Source organism: Ceratotherium simum, chromosome 33 (genome assembly GCF_057802395.1).
Source record: "Ceratotherium simum simum isolate JZ-2026a chromosome 33, ASM5780239v1, whole genome shotgun sequence".
NCBI classification, from domain to species: Eukaryota; Metazoa; Chordata; class Mammalia; order Perissodactyla; family Rhinocerotidae; genus Ceratotherium; species Ceratotherium simum.
Genome location: NC_141932.1, coordinates 8,262,539 through 8,283,439, shown reverse-complemented (window position 1 = coordinate 8,283,439; position 20,901 = coordinate 8,262,539). Strand labels below are relative to the sequence as shown.

Here is a 20,901-nt window from a genome sequence, read left to right as displayed (position 1 = left end):
GGATTTTTTTTTTTTTGTGAGGAAGATTGGCCCTGAACTAACATCTGTTGCCAATATTCCTCTTTTTGCTTGAGGAAGATTTTCCCTGAGCTAATATCTGTGCCAATCTTGCTCTATTTTGTATGTGGTTCACTGCCACAACATGGCCGATGAGTGGTGTAGGTCCACGCCTGGGATCTGAACCCACGAACCCAGACCACCAAAGTGGAGCTCACCAAAGCTAACAGATAGGCCATGGGGCCAGTCCCGGGAAAAGAATTTTAATATGTGTTAAAGCTGCCTAAGATTAAAATAAATTTTTATAATGAGTTTTGATACCTAAATAAGCTGATGCAAAATTAAAAATTTTCTTTCTTTTCTGTTGAAAGAACAAAGTTTTCTTAGGCTATTGGTCTGCTTTTAATAACAGATTGTGAAACCTTCTTTACCTTTAAGTAATATATGTAGAAAGCAGAGATTGTGTTTTATCAAAATAATTTCTTGTATTGTTTCTGTCGTTCTTTACTTAAGAGAACTGAGTCTTCTTACTATTAAAGGATTTAAGTTTTCCTTAAAACCATGTAATTTTCTGTATTTGCCTTTGAAACCTTTTATTTGTACTTTGATCAAAGAGATACTTGAGTATAATATTGTAATGATCTGTGATCCTATTTGGTCAAGTGTCCAACCTTTTGATATTTTGATAAGGTTCCCAAAATATTTGCATTCTAAGTGAAGTCTTTTCAACCTGGATGTAACTTTGGGATTTTCCAAAGGGCATCTGACACAGCTCGAAAGATTTCTTCCTTTTCCTTGCAAAAACAGAGATATTACACTAATTAGGCTTATTTGGTATGTTAAATTACATGAGAAGCATGGCTGAATAAGCAAAATAAACTTTTTAGGTTAGATTGTATGGGAGATTCTAACTCAAAAGTATTCTAGATATTGTATAAAATTCCTAAACATGTAATATGTCCTAATGTAATGTTATTACATGTAATTCTAGTTAGTATCTAAAATGTATGTCTGAACAAATACCCAAATTTCCTCATCAATTGCATTTACTCATTGCTTTTTTTAAAAGTCTTTTGTCAGTTACAGTTATTTTTCTACTCTGATGCTTGTACAAATATATTTCATTTTCAAAAAGATTTATTTAAAAGACTGTGACAACTACACTGGAATATAGGTTTTGATAATTTTAAGATTATAAGATTAAACTGGGTGGAAATTTCTGGGACTCGAGTGGAGGACTGACTGCCTTGATGTTTTGTTTTCCAGATGTAAAGGGCCACTTTTTGTCCTCTCCTTAAAGCTGGCGATAATCTATGGCACTTTGGTAAAGAGTATCTTTGCAACAAGGGTTGAAACGTTTGTCTTTTTCTCTTTACCCAGTACTTCCAGATTTCAAAAACTCTTACATATTCTTTTCAAGACGACATATGTTTTTGCATCAGTCAAGGTCTTTTCTCCTTGTAGGAAGACACAGTTGGAAATATTGGCTACAGTACCGAGGCTTTGACTGGAATATTCAAGAAAGATGTACAGAGACTCAGAAATGACCAGACAGTTTTAAGGAGCTGCTTGGGAAAATCAGCCTAGTACCTTGCTTACGAGGTTTCAGCAAAGCAATCTTAAGAAAGAGCTTCTGTGATCAATCACTGTTTTCACTGCATTTATATCAATAATCTGGTCAAGTTTAATAGGAACAAATTAGTTTTACTATGATTATCTTTAATAAAAATTGGGAAAATTGTGGAGAGAGAAATGATCTTTTCACCTTTGTAGATATTAAATTCTTGTCCTATTTATTGTCTTTAAGGCTTTCTTATATACCTGTAAGCTAGACTGTTTCCTAAGTTCTAGTTGCCTTAAATGTCTAGCTATGATACTCCAAACTAACATTTCCCATTTATACTGCTCTGAAATGTCCTTGGAAGGGACTATACTAGGCCCTCTCAGTACCCAGATAGCAGTCAAACTTCAGGGATTCATGCCTGGGATATACAGCTCACAGCTAAACAAGCCTCCACCTGGCATCTGTCCTATACAAATGCTGGGGACCTCCAAGTCAAATTGACTAGGAAGAGAAGCAGTCAACATCTGAGGCAGACAGCTTTCCCAAGAGGTCTGGACAAGGCCTGTGTGCTTTTCTTTCACTGCTCTCTCACACTTTGTTTCCTCCCACCCTTCTATGAAAGGATAATACTCTTATCAATATTCCCAAACCCTCACAAAAGGGAGAAATCTCTCTGATTACTGGATTTGCCATCACAAATGTTGGTCCTTTGAGGACAACAGTGAGACTTTAGTTCACCCTATAAGAAATTCACTAGGATTCCAGATGCCATTATATGTTTAAATTGTTCTACAGGCCTGTTTTCTAAACTCAGGGTACCAATCTCACCTAATTTCATTTCTTGATTTAATCCAAACTTGGGAGGGAAAGACAAGATCTTATGAATATTTATGATGAGTTCTGTAGAATGACCAATGTAAGTGAGGTCATTTATACACTTGTTGGTATACCCATATAGTTTGGGAACCTCTGGATATGTAACAACACAATGTCTGAGCCTTGGTTAAATGGTGGTAATGCCTTTCTGCCAGTGAATGATTCCATAGATATTATTACTTATGCAGAAGCCTTATGTATACCTCATGGTTACATTTTCATATGTGGAGGCTCCCACAATAGCCTTTATGCTTGGGCATCTCATTGCTTTGACAGCTGGAGAGTAGGAGGACAGTGTACCCCTGCCATATTCACCACCCTGTTCTCCCTGCATAACCAATCAGAAGCTATTCATTGACTTGTTGCACTAAATTCTTATAATTGCCTCAAATGAGAACTTCCAGGAAGTGTGCATGATTCTGGGTTTGTCTTTGTGTGAAAAGCTTTCTTCCTATGGATTGGAGTGAGGGCCAAATGAACAAATGATCAGAAATCTCTCTCTAACACTAGAAGAGTTGGCTGATTCCACAGCCAAAGTAGTTGTGACTCAGCAATAGTAGCTTAACTCATTGGCCAGGGTAATTTTAGATAACCATGTAGCTCTCAATTACCTTCTGGCTGAGCAGGGAGATGTCTGTGCAGTAACAAGCCCCTCCTGTTGCACGTGGATAGACACCTCTTGAGAAGTAGAGAGCAAGCACATTAGCAGTAACAAATTTCACCCAATAACCAACTGTCTTTTGATTTATACAGCTGGTTACCCTCGAGTCTGGGCTCCTGCTTTAAAACTTTCATACAAACTGAGCTTGTTGTATTCTTAACCCTGCTTTGCATACTTGTTGTGAAACTCTGAACCTATTGCCTGTCAAACCTTTGTAAACATCATGTACCTAGTAAGGTGATGTTAGGTCAACAATTTGATTTCTGATGCTTACAACCTCAGACAACGAGAGACTTTGAATAAGAGGTGCCTGAGAGTTCTCTCTCCTGACCTTTCTTGTTACTCAAGTGTGGCCTAAATGGTTTCCAACCACTCTGCACTTTCCCTCCAGCATGGTACATGACTACCAGGAAAGGTCCTTCCTGGCACCAATGGACAAAACCACTATGATCAGACGTGATTCTTGATCATCAATGCTGTATGAAAATTCATAATTTACATTGGTTTCTCTCAATTTTTAACAAATTATACTAGCTGCATAAAATATTTTCTTAGCTTTTTTTTTTTTTCTGGTTTGTAAAATAGATTTAGAAGGAAGATGCCCTGAACCTTGAAAATATGGGAAAATGTTTCTGTAAAATCATCATAAAATTTCATTAATGTTTCAAAGTATTTAAATGTTACTTATGGTTGTCTGCTTTACCATTCTTTTTTAATTCACTTTTGCTATTCTATATTTTAGAGAATTCAAGTTTATTGGTCCTTGGAGGCTTTAGAAATCTCTATTCTATGAAATAAGTTCATCTACTATTTATTGTTCATTTTATGTCCTTTCTCCTTTTATATCAACATTAGAGTAGCTCTATTTTATTGAATTTTAGTTATACTTTACATAATTTAGTTAAAAATTTTCAAATTTACATTTTGCTGCTTTAGTTTCATTTAGCTTCTGTTTCTTTTTTTAAAAAATTCTTGGGTTGCCCCTCTTGTTCATAGCTTGTCTGGATATCTCCTTCTGGTATGGGAATCTGTAGCTATATCATTTTCCTCAACTACTCTTGAATTAAATGCATTGCACAAGGTTGAAATAGAACATTTCACTGTCTTTTATTCTAATACATTCTAAGTTTTCATTAGAAATACTGACTAAATTTTAAAAAGTATTTTAATACTCACGAATGTATAGGTTTATACACATTATTATTTGATGGGAACAAATATTAATGTTTCTCATTCTAAAATGTTTATATGTGTTAAAAACCTACTTTGTGCTTTGATTTTTTTATTGCTCTGTATGTGCTAAAAATTGTGGCATATAGCACAAGTTCAACATATGTTCATTATATCAAATTCATTCATTATATTTTCCAAATTGTTGAATCCTTAATAAATTTGATGTGTTTATCTGATAATAATGGAAAGAAGATTCTTTTTTTTTTTACTGTGAATGAGGGATTGGCTATTGTATCTCTATGGGTTCTGTAAATTTTATACTATTGGATATGTCAAAGGAACAACACTACTCCATAAGGAAAACCATTCAATGGCCTTCCCTGCAGATGGCTCCTCCTCAGCTCCTCTATGAATGACGAACATCTCTACAGTAGACTCGTTGCCCCATGCTGGGGACACGGAGTCCATCTGGAAGACTCTGTCTTCACAAAAGGCTAGTTGAGATCACTGATTAATAGAGAATATTCTACCTTCTAGAAATCCCAAAATCCTGTGTTTTTTTTAAACTGGCTCTCGAATTTCTCAGCTCTGACTTGAATTTTTATTAAAATCTTCTGTCCTGCTTCTAGTGTATACTTTGCCTCACCCAGCTCATTCTGCCCAGTTTTACCTGGGAGTATTTTAAATATCCTCCCCTCCATCCCAAACAATCATATATTTCAGTTGACTACCATTCCTCTCAGTATTTGAAGTAAAAATACAAAGCCTGGTCTCCAGGGTCCTTCGGTGTATAATATACTGTTTTATCTCCAGCTCCATCCAGGACCAGTGGCTATAGAGCTATTATTCTTCCTTCTCATGTTGTTCATTGATCAGCACACAGACGTTTTAATTTAGGAAATTATTCTCACTTCTCTGCACAGTTAATTCTAGGGAAATTTTAATTTATCTGGTTTGAAGTTACATGATCATGTAATTTTCCACCATCTCCAATGTATTAGAAGCCCCAATTTGAAAAGAATTCTTAGACTCTAAAATTCACTGCTTCTTTTAATAAAATGGAAATTTTATTCCATTCCACATCACACTTAGTGGCACTGTTCCTCCCCCAGGTCTTTGTTCTGATTTGACCTTCTCAGTGGATCTTCCTCTGACCCCTCTCACATTTAATATGCCAACCACACCCTCACTCCCATCTCTGCTCCATATTTCCTGCTCTGCATGTTCCTTTCTGTTCCTTTCCACTGTCTGAATCCTATTGACAACAATGCCCCAAGGGAGAGCAGAGCCACAAGGAGGTATCACAACTTCTAGGATGTTACTGGCAGAAAGACAAGAGATAACAAGTGTTGGGGAGAGTGTGAAGAAAAGGGAATCCTTGTGCACCGTTGGTGGGAATGTAAATTGGTTACAGCTATTATGGGAAAGTGTATGGAGATTTCTCAAAAAACTAAAAATAGAACAGACATATGACCTAGCTGTCTTGACATGAGTACAGCCATGTTTGGCCACTCCATTGACCTATAGCCACCAGCACAAAAAGAAATATAAAAGCTGCTTTCTGCGTGGTGGGAACTGGCCCTTCTCCCATGGAGATAGTTGCAATGTGTAAAAATTTCAAGGCCCTTCGGGTGCCGCAGCCTGGGGCAGACTGGTCATCTGTGCCAGGCTGGGACGATAAGCAGGGTAAACAATGCACATACACAACTACTGGGCTGGGACGATAGCCAGGGGGCTCAGTGCACGTATGCCACTGATAACCATTTGTGCATGGGAACACAAAATGCTTGCTCTGTACACTCTGTAACTGCTGATATAAACTGCTGGAAACCGAGGCCTGGTGAGAGTTCCACCTGTGGAAGGGACGCCTTGCCCAGGACGTGTGATCCTTGCCCAGCTGTGTCGATTGACAGGACTCTCCCAGCAGTGGGGCATGGATGTTGTGAGTAATTGATTTATCGCGAAGTAATCGATCTGATGTGTTCTCTTTTCGGTCAACCTGGTGTTTCTTTTTCCAGTTGATTTCTGTCATTTCCCTTCAGTCGATCTGGTGTTTCCCTTTCCGATGAATCTGATGTTTTTCCCTCTTATTATATGACCTATTCGAATCTGCTGCTATCTCAGTCGATGTGGATGTTTTCCCTTTCTAGTCGAGCTGGTGTTTTTTCCCTCTTATTATTTGACCTATTCGGATCTGTTTGCGGACTATCGCCTTTACTATCCTCTATATAATAAAATATACCTTCAGTCCATTTGTTCGGAGTGGAAAGTTTCTTTTACGTCTCTACTCGAATCCCCGAACCTCTCATAACATAATTGGCGCTGTGAGCAGGATTCAATTAAGGAGATGGCTTTCCTGTTCAAACAAAAGGTAACTGAAGCCAAGGTGGAAGAAAATCCAGGATGGGAGGACCCTCCCTTTTACACTCTGGCTGGGGAGTGGACTTATAGGTCGGGATTATGTGAATCTTGGGATGTTCGTCTGCGAGATATGAACCATTGGATGTGACCAAAGCTTTGCAGACGGTAGAAAAAAAGAGATAATGTTTCTTTTCTGGCATGGCGAGGTTGGTGTTTATTGACTGGTTATCTTCAGGCTGTGGAAGATAGGGATAAAATACAAGGGAGAAGGTGCTTTTGAAAAAAGAAGTTTCAGATTTACAGTCCCGGCTGATGTCACCCAAAATAGGAACACTTTCCTTGCCATGAGCCTGGCATTCTAGTTTTATTTGGCTTCTCTTAAGTGACAAATAGAGACCCTGAATATGTATCCAATAATAATGTGGCGAGCCAGCTGGAAGGCTCTTTGCCCGTGGCTCGGCAGCCCTGGGCCAGGTGGGATGTCCTGGGAAACAGTCCAGCAGCTGCCTAGGTGATTTGCCCTAGGCCCTGCTCCCAGTGCTTTCCATCTGACTCGGCACCGCGGACCCTGGGCACATTTTTCTTATGACGGGGAAACAGGCTCTAGAATTATTTGTTTGTTTGTCTATTTGTTTGTTTGTTTTTGCTTACACCGAGAACTCCCTTCCCCTCCATCTGGGGTCCTGTCTCTTTAAGAGGCAGGATCATCCCTACTGGAGGGGGAATAATTATAGGACTTTTACCCGGAATCTGTTAGATGCACCTACCTGTTCTGTTTGGGATCCCATTTGACTGTCTGTTCCGTATGTTTGTAATTTTGAAGGGGGGGACTTCCATCTGTCCCCCAAAAAAAGCCCTCTGGGCCCCCTCTTGGCTAAATGGGCTGACTTCAGCCAGGAGCCCATGTCCAAGAAGAAGATAGTTTTTTCTTGTAACACCACATGGCAACAATATCCCATAGACTCCAGAGAGAAAATGGCCAAAATGGGGCAATTTCAGTTTACCAAAACTGATGTATTTGCTTATTCAATTGGAAAAAGCCAGCTAAAAAGTTAAACAACTAGTGGGAAGCCTATTTTAATCTTTTGAGGTTTTTAAATAAAATCAGAAATACTGTACTGCCTCTTTAAGAGAAAATAATTAAGTAATTAAACATGCCAACAGCCTAAGCTGAATCTGACACTCCTCTCCCCTCTCTTGCTGAGCTTCCCAGCTTCAACTCCCCCGGAATTCCTGATCTGAAATTAAGCAAGTGAAAATAAGTAAACTTTTGAAGTAATTTAAAACTGTGATGGCTATTCTGGAAAACTGTTTCAGATGAGTTCACCTTAAGGGTCACCCTTAAAAGAGAGGATTCAAAACCTCTCATGATGAAATGCAATCTTTAATTAATACACAGAGACTTCTAAAAGAGAAAGTTATTTCAAAAACAGCTCCCAAAATCTTTTTGGTAACTTGAAGCTTTAGAGTTTTGCTAAATTAAGTTAATAAAAATTTATTGAGTGTCTGGATCATTTCCACATAAGATAAAACATTAAAAATTGGTTACTAAGCATAGATTTGCCTGCCTTTGGTTTCTTATCTCAGAGAACTGAAAGATGCATGCGTTTATTGATAAACATGTTCTGTGCATGTTGAGGAATTTTGTGAGAAAGTACACATTTCTGAAAAGTCTGTATACAAGAAAAGCAAAATGTATGTTGTCCATAAAAAAGATATAGAGAATAGAGATATTTTTGTTTTTTTTATTAAGAAAGATAAATTTGTCTTAAAGTACTAAGAAAAGAAAAAAGGCATAGGACAAATTCTAGATGTAAAAAGTTAAGTGACAGAAGGTTTCTGAAAGTAAAGCCTTGAGGAGTTTTGTACATGATCAAGTTGGCTGAAGTAAGCTGATGGAAACTTAGGATTTGGCTTTCTTTCTTATAAAGGTAATTTTCTTAAACTTTTGGTCTGCTCTTTATATAGAGATTAAAAGGTGTTCTTTTGAGTAAGTCTATATAAAAGACAAAACATCTATGTTTTGTTAAAAATAATTTCCTATGTTCAAAAGGACTGAAGTCTCTCTATTAAGGTTTTTCTTTTTGTTTTTTGACTGTTTTAACTCTGTTTGCTTTTGACTGTTTCTGTTGTCAACTTGATTAAATAAATAACTAGGCATTGTTTTCTATTTGACCAAGTGTTTTAAAATATTTTGATATTCTTGATAAAATTCTGCCAAAATTAAAGTTTTTTTTAACTTCAAAAGAAATTATGGAAAGACATGTGATTATGGTGCCAAAAGACAATTGTTACTGTATTTCATGTTGATGCTCACAGTTCTTTAATTTCTACAGAACAAAAGTATAACTCTTATGCTGATCAGCTGGTGTCATGTCATGCAGCACACAACCCAGGCTTAGCACGATGGGTCCACAAAAAGAGTGGACACTTGGGAGAACAAACTTCATACAGGTGGGCACAACAAAGGGAAATCCTTGTCACCCATGATGATATTGCCACTGCAGTACAATGCCAATTATGCCAACAGTTAAATAAACGGGGAGTTCCACACCCCTACCAAGGTCATATTCAAAAGGGATTATTTCCCACCTATACCTGACAAATAAATTTTATTGGACCATTGCCAAATTCTCGTGGATATATTTATACCTGCACTACTGTTGATACATATTCTGGTTATTTATTAGCTATGCTGGCTAAAGCAGCCACCCAACAGAGTGCCATAAAATTCTATGAAACACCAAGGCAGATTCAGAGTGACAACGGTTCCCACTTTACAGGTAAGTTGATTCAAACTTATACAAAGGAAAATCATATGGAATGGATTTATCATATACTTTATTACTCCAAGCTGCAGGTCTCATAAAATGAATGAAAGGATTGCTTAAACAACAATTGAGAAAACTCAGTCATGGCTCATTAAAGGGGTGGCACAACCATCTAAGTACTGCTCCTCTGTCAAGGTTATTACCAGCAAAGATTACAGAAGTGGCAGCCGCCACCCATGAGCTTATGACCTTAACCTGTTGGCCCTTGACTCAATCTGCTAACCTGCCTTTTCGTGCCACGGCCGAAGTGGCTGGATTGGACTTATCCACTGTTTATTCTATTCAGTTGCCCCCTAAGAAGCAATCTATAGTCCCTACTGGGATAGGGGTACAGTTTCCCAAAAACACCTTTGGTTTGTTAAAAGGACGCTCTGGACTAGCAGCAAAAGGTATTGATGTACTGGGAGGAGTCATTGATCCAGATTACCAAGGAGAAATAAAATTTATATTATATAATGGTAGTGACACAGTACTAACTATAGAGTCTGGGGAATGAGTGGGACAATTATTAGTGCTTCCCCTCCTGACTCCAAGTGTGTCACAAGGACAACCTCCAAGTGAATTAACTAAAAGAGGAATGCAAGGATTTGGGTCTACAGATGGATGAAAGCCTGGAGCAAAAGTATGAATGACACACCTACCCAATGCAGCTCCTCGTGCCACAAAAGTAGTGGCCCAAGGGCCCCCTGCAACACTCATAGTCATGTATCTAGGAAGTAAACAATTATATCATGTTCCTAAAAATTTTGTTTCTTTACATAAATAGATATTCCTGCTGTGCTCGCTATGCTATGCTACACTTCCATGTCTGCTGCAGACCTCCACACCAACTAATGTCTCCGTAGGACAACCTTTGACCCTGCACTGCTAGACCAACTGCTCTACACCGGTAGGACCTGTAACCTGGACTATGAATGGCCAAGAAGTTTGATCTCAGAAACATCAAGCAACTTCTCAATATAAGATAATTTCTCTATTACCCTGCCTTCTGCTACCCTCTGTGATGGGGGCTGGTCTGGACTTCTACAAGCTAATTTGTTAGGCCTAGATGTTACCTTATTTAATGTTATCTTTGATGCTGTACATGATTTGCAAGATCAAGTTAATAATATTTCATATTCTAAGGGGTTATCTGAGTGGTTACCTTGGGGTTGGGGTCCTTTATTACAAAAAGTTTTGTAATTATTATAATCATTGGATTTTGGATTCTTGGATGTGCCTTGTGTACGAAGTTCATTGTCTGTGCATATGGTGTCTTAGGGTTAATGGAGACGGCCACGGCCGAAAATGTCTTGACATGAGTACAGCCACGTTTGGCCACTCCATTGACCTATAGCCACCAGCACAAAAAGAAATATAAAAGCTGCTTTCTGTGTGGTGGGAACTGGCCCTTCTCCCATGGAGATAGTTGCAATGTGTAAAAATTTCAAGGCCCTTCGGGTGCCGCAGCCTGGGGCAGACTGGCCATTTGTGCCAGGCTGGGACGATAAGCAGGGTAAACAATGCACATACACAACTACTGGGCTGGGACGATAGCCAGGGGGCTCAGTGCACGTATGCCACTGATAACCATTTGTGCATGGGAACACAAAATGCTTGCTCTGTAAACTCTGTAACTGCTGATATAAACTGCTGGAAACCGAGGCCTGGTGAGAGTTCCACCTGTGGAAGGGACGCCTTGCCCAGGACGTGTGATCCTTGCCCAGCTGTGTCGATTGACAGGACTCTCCCAGCAGTGGGGCATGGATGTTGTGAGTAATTGATTTATTGTGAAGTAATTGATCTGATGTGTTCTCTTTTTGGTCAACCTGGTGTTTCCCTTTCCAGTTGATTTCTGTCATTTCCCTTCAGTCGATCTGGTGTTTCCCTTTCCAATGGATCTGATGTTTTTCCCTCTTATTATATGACCTATTCGAATCTGCTGCTATTTCAGCCGATGTGGATGTTTTTCCCTTTCCAGTCGAGCTGGTGTTTTTTCCCTCTTATTATTTGACCTATTCGGATCTGTTTGCGGACTATCACCTTTACTATCCTCTATATAATAAAATATACCTTCAGTCCATTTGTTCGGAGTGGAAAGTTTCTTTTACGTCTCCGATCGAATCCCTGAACCTCTCATAACACTAGCAATCACAGTTCTGGTTCCATATCCAAAGGAAATGAAATCAGTATCCTGAAGAGGTATTTACACTCCTCTGAGCATTACTGCATTATTCACAACAGCCAAGATGTGGAAATAACCTACATGTCTGTTGACAAATGAATGGATAAAGAAAAGGTGGTAGATATATGTCATAAAATATTATTCAGCCATAAAAATGAATGAAATCCTGCCACTTATGACAATATGGATGAACCTGGAGAACATTATGCTAAGTAAAATAAGCCAGACAATTAGAAATATTACATGATCTAGCTTATATGTGGAATCTAAAAAAAGTCAAACTGATATAACCAGAGTAAAATGGTGGTTACCAGGGGGTGAGATTTAGAGAAAATGGGGAGATGCTGGTCAAAATGCTCACTCTTTCACTTGTAAAATGAATGAGTTCTGGGGATCTAATGTACAACATGGTGACTGTAGTTCATAATACTGTATTATATACTCAAAATTTGTTGAGAGAGTAAATCCTAAGTTTTCTTACCACACGGACACAAAAAAATGGTAATTGTGAGGTGATGAATGTGTTAATTAACTTGATTATCATAATTATTCCATACTGTGTATGTATTTCAAGTGATCACGTTGTACACCTTAAATACACAACTTTCATTGATCAAGTCTACTTCAATAAAGCTGGAAAAGAAAGTGATAGGTGTCCTGGGCTTGCCTCATCTGAGTAGTGCTCAACCTGGGCTTCACATTTGATTTCTGGGGCATTTTGCAAATACATCTCCTGTGTCTCCTGACCAGAGATTCTCCTGCCAACAGTTGTGGTGTGGACCAGCCTGACTAATATTTAAAGTGCCCCAGGTGATTCTAATCTTTATCCAACCTTGAGCACCAAGATTCTGAGTCCTCCCATTCCTGAGGGCTGAGATCTGGGCTGAGGGTGGGGGGCTCTGCTCTGCATGGGGTTTGATGAAGACCAGGTCTGTGACCTGAAGGGGAGGGTCAGTCCAGCCCAGATACCCACTTCTGCAGTGTATGTGAGGGCTTCATCAAGATGGGAGTGTGATCTGAAGAAAATGTGGATAAACTCACTTGTTGGTCTCCATGTAGGATGTGACCGTCCCTGATTTCCTCCTAAGGCAGTGGGCAGCAGAGACTTCTTTTCCACATGATGAGGTCTTTCTTGTGTGTGATTTTGGCACAGGAAGGGCATATGTCGATTCTAGGAATTAAACAGAATATTTTCAACTTTCAAGACTTCTAAAGACTCATGTTGTCTGAGGAAGAAGTCCGGCAGAGGAGGAAGAGGAAAGAAAAGAAGTTAGGAATGGCTCTTTCTCAGGTCAAGTCATATTCTCAGTTGATTGTTCTGTCTCTCCTTCAAGAAATGCCCTTCTTTGGACTTGCTAATCTTCTCTGACTCTGAAGTATCCTTCCTGACACCTGTTTCCCCACATTCGCTCAGGACCTTCCCTCAGTCCTTCTCATCTCCACTTAGATTCCATCTCACCATGACCCAGTGACATGGAACTTGTGAGGAGGCTCCACTGGGCATGGTCCTAAGCAGGGCTTTACACTCATGCAATAGAGACAGGGTGTCAGTGCAGTTGGGCAGCAATGATTGTGTAAGGGCCCCATCTGGATGCACTGATGTCTCTTTGTAGACCAGGATTTAAGAAGGTGCACATGGAAGTCACGTATTAATATAGACAAATACCTGGTAAATTCTGGAAAAGAGATCAATAAGGGAAAACCATTCTAACATTTTTATAATATGTATGAAGCTAAATGAATGAGTTACTGACTTCAAAATCTTACTGATTGGGAATGAAATGGAAAGTTTAGAAACAGACATAAGTGATAGAATGTGTTTTATTCCATAATCAACTTTAAGTTACAAAATCAACCTAAATATCTGACAGCTGGAGATTTTTAAAATCATATTCATCATATCCATTCCTCAGGGCTTGCTATCTCACTCTGTTGATTGTATCCTTGGACACAGAAACTTTTACATTTGATGCAAAGTTCCAGGTTCATTGTTTTGCACGTAGATATCCAGTTTTCCCAGCCCTATTCGTTGAAGAGACTCTCCTTTCCCCATTGTGTAGTCTTGGCACCCTTGTTGAAAATCATTTGGCATATACGCAGGGGTTTATTTCTGAGAATTTTATTTTGTTCCATTGGTTTACATATCTGTGTTTATGTCAGTACCACACCATCTTGATCACTCTTATTTTGTAATATGTTTTGAAATTTAAAACTGTGAGGCCTCTAACTTCCTTCTTTTTCCAGAGTGTTTTGGCTATTTGGGGTCCCTTGAGAATTCATATGAATTCTAGCCTTTTTTTTCTCTTTCTGCAAAAATTCCCATTGGGTTTTTGATAGAGATTCCATTGAATCTGCAGAAAACTCTGGATAGTACGGACAGCTTAACAGTATTAAACCTTCCAATCCATGAGTATAAGTCTTTCTACTGTATTTTCTTTGATTTATTTTAGTTACATTTTGTAGTGGACAGTATTCAAGTCTTGGAAAGTTTATTCTTAAGTATTTCATCCTTCTTGATGCTATATTAAGTAGGATTGTTTTCTTAATTTTCTTTCCAGATTGTTCATTGTCAGCGTTTAAAAATGCAGTTGATTTTTGTGTGCTGAACTGTATCCTGCAACTTTTCTAAAATCGTGTTTTGGTTGTAATAGTTTCTTCTGGAATCTTTATGGTTTTCTATATATAAGATGTTGTCTTCTAAATATACAGACAATTTTACTTTTCCAATTTGTATGGCTTTTATTTATTTTTCTTGTCTGGTTGCTCTGGCAACTAGAATAGGAATGCAGAGAGTGTGCAACCTTGCCTTATTCCTGATCTTAGAGGGAAAGCTTTCAATCTTTTACCATTGAGTATAATGTTAGCTGTGTGCTTTTATTATGTTGAAGTAGTTCACTATTCCTAGTTTGTTGCATGTTATTCTGAAAAGTTGTTGAATTTTGTTAAATGATATTTCTGCATCAATTGATATGAACATGTGTTTCTTTTTTCATTTATTCTGTTAATATGATGTATTACATTGGTTAATTTTTGTATGTTGAATCATCCTTGCCTTACAGGAATAAATACTACTTGGTCATGATGTTTAATCATTTCAGTGTGCTGTTCAATTGGGATTGCTAATATTTTGTTAAGAGTTTTTGCATCAATATTGATCAGAAATATCGGTCTGTAGTTTTTTTTTTTTCCCTGCTTGTGTTTTTCTCTGGCTCTGCTATCAGAATCACGTAGGCTCTATAGAACGAGTTCATAAGTGCTCCTTCTTAAGCTCTTTGAAAGATTTTTAAGAGTATTAGTGTTAATTCCTCTGTAAATGTTTGGTTAAAATCTGCAGTGAAGCCATCTGGTCCTGAGTTTTTCTTTGTGGAGGTTTTTGTGTACTGCTTGAGTCTTCTCTCTAGCTATAATTCTGTTTACATTGTTTATTTCTTCATGATTAGATTTTACTAGGTTGTATGTGTCTAGGAATTTACTCATACCTTCTAGGTTATGTAATTTCTTGGCATATAATTGTTCCTAGTTTTCTCTTATAACCCTTTTAAAGAATTTCTGTGACATCACTTGCAAGGTCCCCTCTTTCATGTCTGATTTATTTATTGGAATCATCTCCCTCTTTCTTAGTCTAATTTGTTAATCTTATTTGTTAATCTAATTAGTAATCTAATTTGTTTTCTTGTCAATTTGTTAATCTTCTCAAAAACCTATTCTTGGTTTGGTAATTTTTATATTTTTCTATTGCCTATTGTATTTATCTCTGCTTTAATCTTGTATCTTTTATTCTGCTAAATTTGGGTATGGTTTATTTCTACTGCCTTGAGGTGTAAAAATATATTTATGATTTGAGATCTTTCCTTTTTTTTAATGTAAGCATTTACCACTGCAGATTTCCCTCTTAGTGTAGTGCTGCCCTCACTGCATCCCGTAAGGTTTGGTGTGTTATATTTTCATTTTCATCCAGATATTTTAAAAAGTCCCTTGTGATTGCTTCTTTCATCCATTGGTTGTTTAGGAACGAGTTGTTTAATTTCCACATTTTGTAGATTTTTCTGTTTTATGTCAGCTATTTTTTTCTAGTTTCATTTCACTGTGGTTAGAGAAGATACTTTTTATGCCTTCAATCTTCTTAAATTTGTTAACATTTGTTTTGTGCCCTGATGTGTGGTCTTTCATGGATAATGTTCCATGGGTGCTGCAGAAGAATGTGTTTCCTGCTGTTGCTGAGTGAGTGTTCTATATATGTCTGTTAGGTCCAATTAGTCTATAGTGTTGTTCAAGTCCTCTGTTTCCTTATTGATCTTCTGTTTGGTTCTTCTGTCCATTACAAAAACTGGGGTGTTGAAGTCTTAGACTCTTACTGTGCCTCTGTCTACTCTCTTCAATTCTGTCAATGTTTGCTGCATATATTTCAGAGCTCTAGTATTAGATACATATAGATGTATAATTGCTATAACTTCATGGTGAATTGACCCTTTTATCATCATATAATGTCCTTTGTCCCTTGTGACAGTATTTGTCTTATAGTCTATTTGTCCTATATATTTTATGCTCACCAGCTTTCTTTAGGATCTCATTTGCATGGATTGTCATTTTCCTTTCCTTCACTTACAGCCTATTCTTGTCCCTAGATTTGTGAATTTCAACAATTCCAGCTCTTTGACTCTCTGTCACTCCCGCTATGTATTTTTCTTCCTTTTCCCTCTTCTACTGGTCAGGCTTAAGTATACTAACCAGAGGTGAATGGCAGGAATCCTGGGAAGCCCCCTTTTCTGCATTGGAATTTTAGAGGAAATACTTCCAGTGTTTTCTGCAGAATATTACGATTGGTGAAGTGTTCTTAATAACAGTTTTATCCCCCATTTCCTTCTCATCATGATTTTTATTTATGCAGGAATTTTTTCCAGTATTTACTACTGAGATTTTTTTTTAATCTTAATCTGTTAAATTATTGTATAACACTAACAACGTTAGATAACCTTCAATCATGGTTTTATTAGTGGAATAAATGAATAAACTCTTTGGCTTTTGTTAACACCTGGATATCTAAACTTAAATGGATAAAACAGTATTTATATTTTTGAATATAGTAATTTTATTGGAGATTGGAGTTAAAGTATTCTGTATTTTTTCTGTTTGTACTATTTTTTAGTTGCCCGCTGTAGAATTATGTTGACAAACTCAATTAAGTACAAATGATACATTTTCCTTTTCACAAAGAGCTAAATTATACACAAATAAAAGTGATAATGAAAAAAATCATCAAAAAATGTTGAGACAATTCTTCTCATTTCAGTTAATTTGTCTGTTCATGTGGGTGCATGAGTGCATGAATGTGCAACTCCACAGTGTTTATAAAGACATCAATTCAAATATAAGTTTTATCTTTTTAGTAGTTGAAATGATATCTAAAATATATTTCATGGCCTTAAATTTTTTCTACACTATCACCTGAGTGACTTAAATAGTAGTAAGAATAGTAGCATACTTTGTGAATGCGTGTGTGTGTGCATACATAGTGACCTTTTATGCAGTTCCTTGTTGTGAACATTTAACTTGTTTCAAGATTACTCATGGAACCCTCTGTCAATGTACTTCTAATGCTTTATTTTCTACTTAACTGTATGATTCTTTAGGTTAAATTCCAAAATCAAACCTTATGTCAGGTGCTTGCAGTGTCATTTTTTACCTGTTTGATCTGAGGCAAGTTTCTTAAGAGTGTCTGTGACACAGTTTTCTCCTCTGTAAGATGGGAACAGATTTTTCTCTAATGAGCTATTATGTTGATAAGAAGTTAATACATGTAAAGCATTTAGAATAATACTTAGCATACAGGAAGTGTTGCAAATATTTTAGTCATTGCTATTGTTACCACAATTTAAGATTCTGAACTTTCTTTAAAGCCACTGTGGATTTTGTCATCTCTGAAGACACCAGTCATGCTCCAGCTCTTCTAGACATTGAATCTCACCCAGTGTGTAGACCATAATATTTGACCCTTATGTATAGACAACATGTTGAAGTTTTATTTGTATATTTCATGTATTGTCCACAAATATGAAAAATCCACACTGATTTGTAGGATATTATCTCTTATGAAGAAGTATAAGAAATTAAAATTGGAGACACATAACTTGCCAAAATACGTTTACACAGATCTATCAGAATACACACTTCAACCGAATGGATCCTTATACCTCTCTCCTCTTCTCATTTTGTGTGAAGATAAAGACTTTTCCCCATGACTCCTTTGGTGAAATGTTTTTCATTTCAGGGATGGTTGCCATTCCAGGATGTGGCCATCGAATTTTCTTAGGCATGGGAATGCCTGGACCCTGCTCAGAGGGCCTTGTACACGGATGTGATGTTGGAGAACTACAGGAATCTGCTTTCCCTGGGTGAGGAAAACATCCCTCCAGAAGTCAGGATCTGTTCTTGGGTGTCTTTGCACTTTCCCTTGTTTGCCTCCTGGGAGCCCCTACATTACTTGACTGAGATCAAAGCCCTGTTGACTTAGAAATGAAAAGCTTCATGATGCGGCATCAGGAGTTTAAACTTGCCCTTTCTTCAGGTGATCTGCCCACTTCATGAGACATCAGGTGTTGTCCCAGAGCATAAATATTTATAAAGCCCTATGGAAACTTAAAAAATATCTGATTCCCTGCTTTGGTTTCATTGGTTCTTTGAGGAGAGCTAGGTATCTGCCTATTTTATTCTTCCTTATGCATTCCAAAAATGGCAAGCAGTGGAGGAACTGGTGAAATATTTTTCTAGATCCATCTGTAATGTCCTGCTAAGCTGCACAAAGAGACGGGATTCTACATAAGCACAGAGCATCATGTTCCTTTCTTCCTATAAGCAGGAATTTTTTCTGATCTGAGTATTATCTCCATTTTGGAGCAAAGGAAGGAGACCTGGACTGTGGAGAGTGAAGAGAAAATAGCAAAAAACCAAATGAGTGGGACTGTACCAAAGGTGTGAACACAGGTAAGAGTGCAGAAAGGGCAAGAGGAAGCTGCACCATTAACAGTGTTTGAGAAACTCTCCTCAAGTTGGACAGTTCCATGGGAAAAGAGTCTAGTTTTTGTGAACTCTCAAAGGAAATTTTTCTTCTCCTCAACTTATCACTCTGTCCTTAAACATGTGAAATTTACCCTTTCACCCTCCAGTGGTGCTGCAGCTCCAACAGAGACAAAGGCAAAATCTTTATCATGATCTACACCACCTATCTGGCTCCTGTTAAAACTTTGTTTCCTTGACTTTGAGGATCATGCGACAGGCTGTTTCAAAGGGGTCTCTTCCTCTCTTGGTCTCCCCTTTTGCCTTTGATTACATCAGATGCTCAGTTCTCAGTTCATATAGATCAGAACTGAGGACTCTATAGTTCTAATCTGTGGACCTATCCTGGTTCCATCCCCCACTGACTGTCTTGGGAAGACCTCATCAGAAGATGGGATAACCCTGGCAGCTCTTCCATTCCATCTGGTGCCCCAGAAGCTGCATGGAGCTCTCAAGTCCTGTCTCCCTATTCAGATCCCTCAACTATTTCTCCTGCTTTTGCCACACACTTCAGGGGAGTGTGTAATGGAGAGGTGGGTTGGATAATCTGTAATTGTTACTTAGGAAAACTGTAAAGACAGTGAAGAGAGATATTCTCTTTGACCCTCAGTTTTACATATGGACCATTTATCCAACTTTCAGGCTCTTCGCTTGGCATCTGGGCATAGAGCACATGGTCCCATCCTAAGATTATACAAAATCTGACCCCCATATCTTGTATTTTTCTCTCTCTCTTGCACTACTATATCAAGTCTGGGAACGTAGACACTTCTTGAATTCATATTATGTTAAGTTTGTATAATTTTCCCTGTGAAATTTCCTTTTGAAATACACATTCCTAGGGTCTGAAATTTCATCTTTCTTTTTTTTTTTTACTGTAATAATCCAACATTATGTGATGGAAAACTTCTGGTGGACTCTCATGTGGGTTTATTTGGTAAGAAAATTCTTAATAAAGAATACTTTTACTAATATGTTGCAATATTGTCTTGCTACCAATTGAAGCTACTCAGTAGCATTTTCTGAGGGAGTTTATAAACTTCAATGATGCCTTCAATGATGTCTACTGTAATTTGTTTTGTTTAAGAAACTGCTACTATATCAAAATAAATTTCCTCTATTGCCTTGATCAGATCCTTACTCATAACAGCAAGTGTTCTAAAACTTTTTGATATTTTTGAAAAACTTCCCAAAATTCAAATCCAAAATTAAGTCTTTCTTTTGACCCGAAACCAACTTTGAGAATTCCCAGCAAGTACCTGGACGTCCTCAAAGAATTTGTTCTCTCTTCTTATAAAAAAGGAAATATACTAAACTAATCAGGCTTATTTGGTATGTTAAACCTCATGGCAAGCATTGTCACATAGGTGATGCTAAGCCTCCTTCATAAGAATCTTTGCATACAATTCTAGTTATCATCTTAAAATGTTACATGTCATAAAAATAATCAAAGTTCCTTGTCCATTTCATTATAATGTTAAGTCTTTTGTCATTTCCAGATAGTTGTTTTACTCTGATGCTTTTTCAAATATCTTTTATCTTCAGAGAGATTCATGGAAAGGTCTCTGACACTTACTCTAGATACAGGTTTCTTCAAAAGCTTCAGATCATAAAACTGAACTGGGTACAAAATTACAGAATGCTAACATAAACCAATGGCTTAAAAAAAACTGACTACAAAGGACGAAGAATGAATATTAATTAATTAAATGAACAAAGGAGGATGCTGTAATGTTTTATTTTTCAAGATTTAAAAAAATCTTTTCTCTTAAGCCATCAACGATTTGTTAAGATATACCTTCATGAACAAGGATGAAACACGTACTTTTTCTCCCTACTTGATCACTCCAGAATTCTGAAACTCTCAGTGAATATTTTTATTTTCACTTAGATAACAAATCAGACTAATTTTTTAATATAAACAAATTAGTTTTACTGTTTATCTCTGTAAAAAATTGAAAGTAATTGTAGAGAGAAAAATATGTCACACCTTTGTAGATATTGGATTCTAGTCCTGCTAATTGTCTTTGAGGTATTGCTATATACCTGTAGACTGGACTCTCCTGGCCTAAGGTATTGCCTTTGGCCTCAATGACTGCTTGCAATACTCTCTTTGGAAAACATGAACTGACCCCACATGGGATGAGCACTCATGGATCAATGTCTGTTGGTGTACAAGCTTCTGCTGATCCCTTGTTGTCTTATGCTAGTATGACCAGCT

General features: G+C 37.5%; 1 protein-coding gene across 9 annotated transcripts in view; it reads right to left on the bottom strand.

Moving 5' to 3' along the window:
- LOC101397010 (zinc finger protein 677-like) overlaps window positions 1–20,901 on the bottom strand; it is a 52,744-nt gene that overhangs the window by 13,909 nt on the left and 17,934 nt on the right. For 5 of the 9 annotated variants that reach the window (XM_087422078.1, XM_087422079.1, XM_087422083.1 and 2 more), the window contains exon 4: window positions 12,669–12,798. The exons of 3 other annotated variants lie outside the window; for them this stretch is intronic. In XM_087422078.1, coding sequence (XP_087278204.1) covers window positions 12,669–12,798 — 130 coding nt within the window. Of the gene's footprint in view, window positions 1–4,275; window positions 6,869–12,668; window positions 12,799–20,901 lie in introns of those variants that run through there. One more of the 9 variants, XM_087422081.1, reaches the window with a different exon arrangement.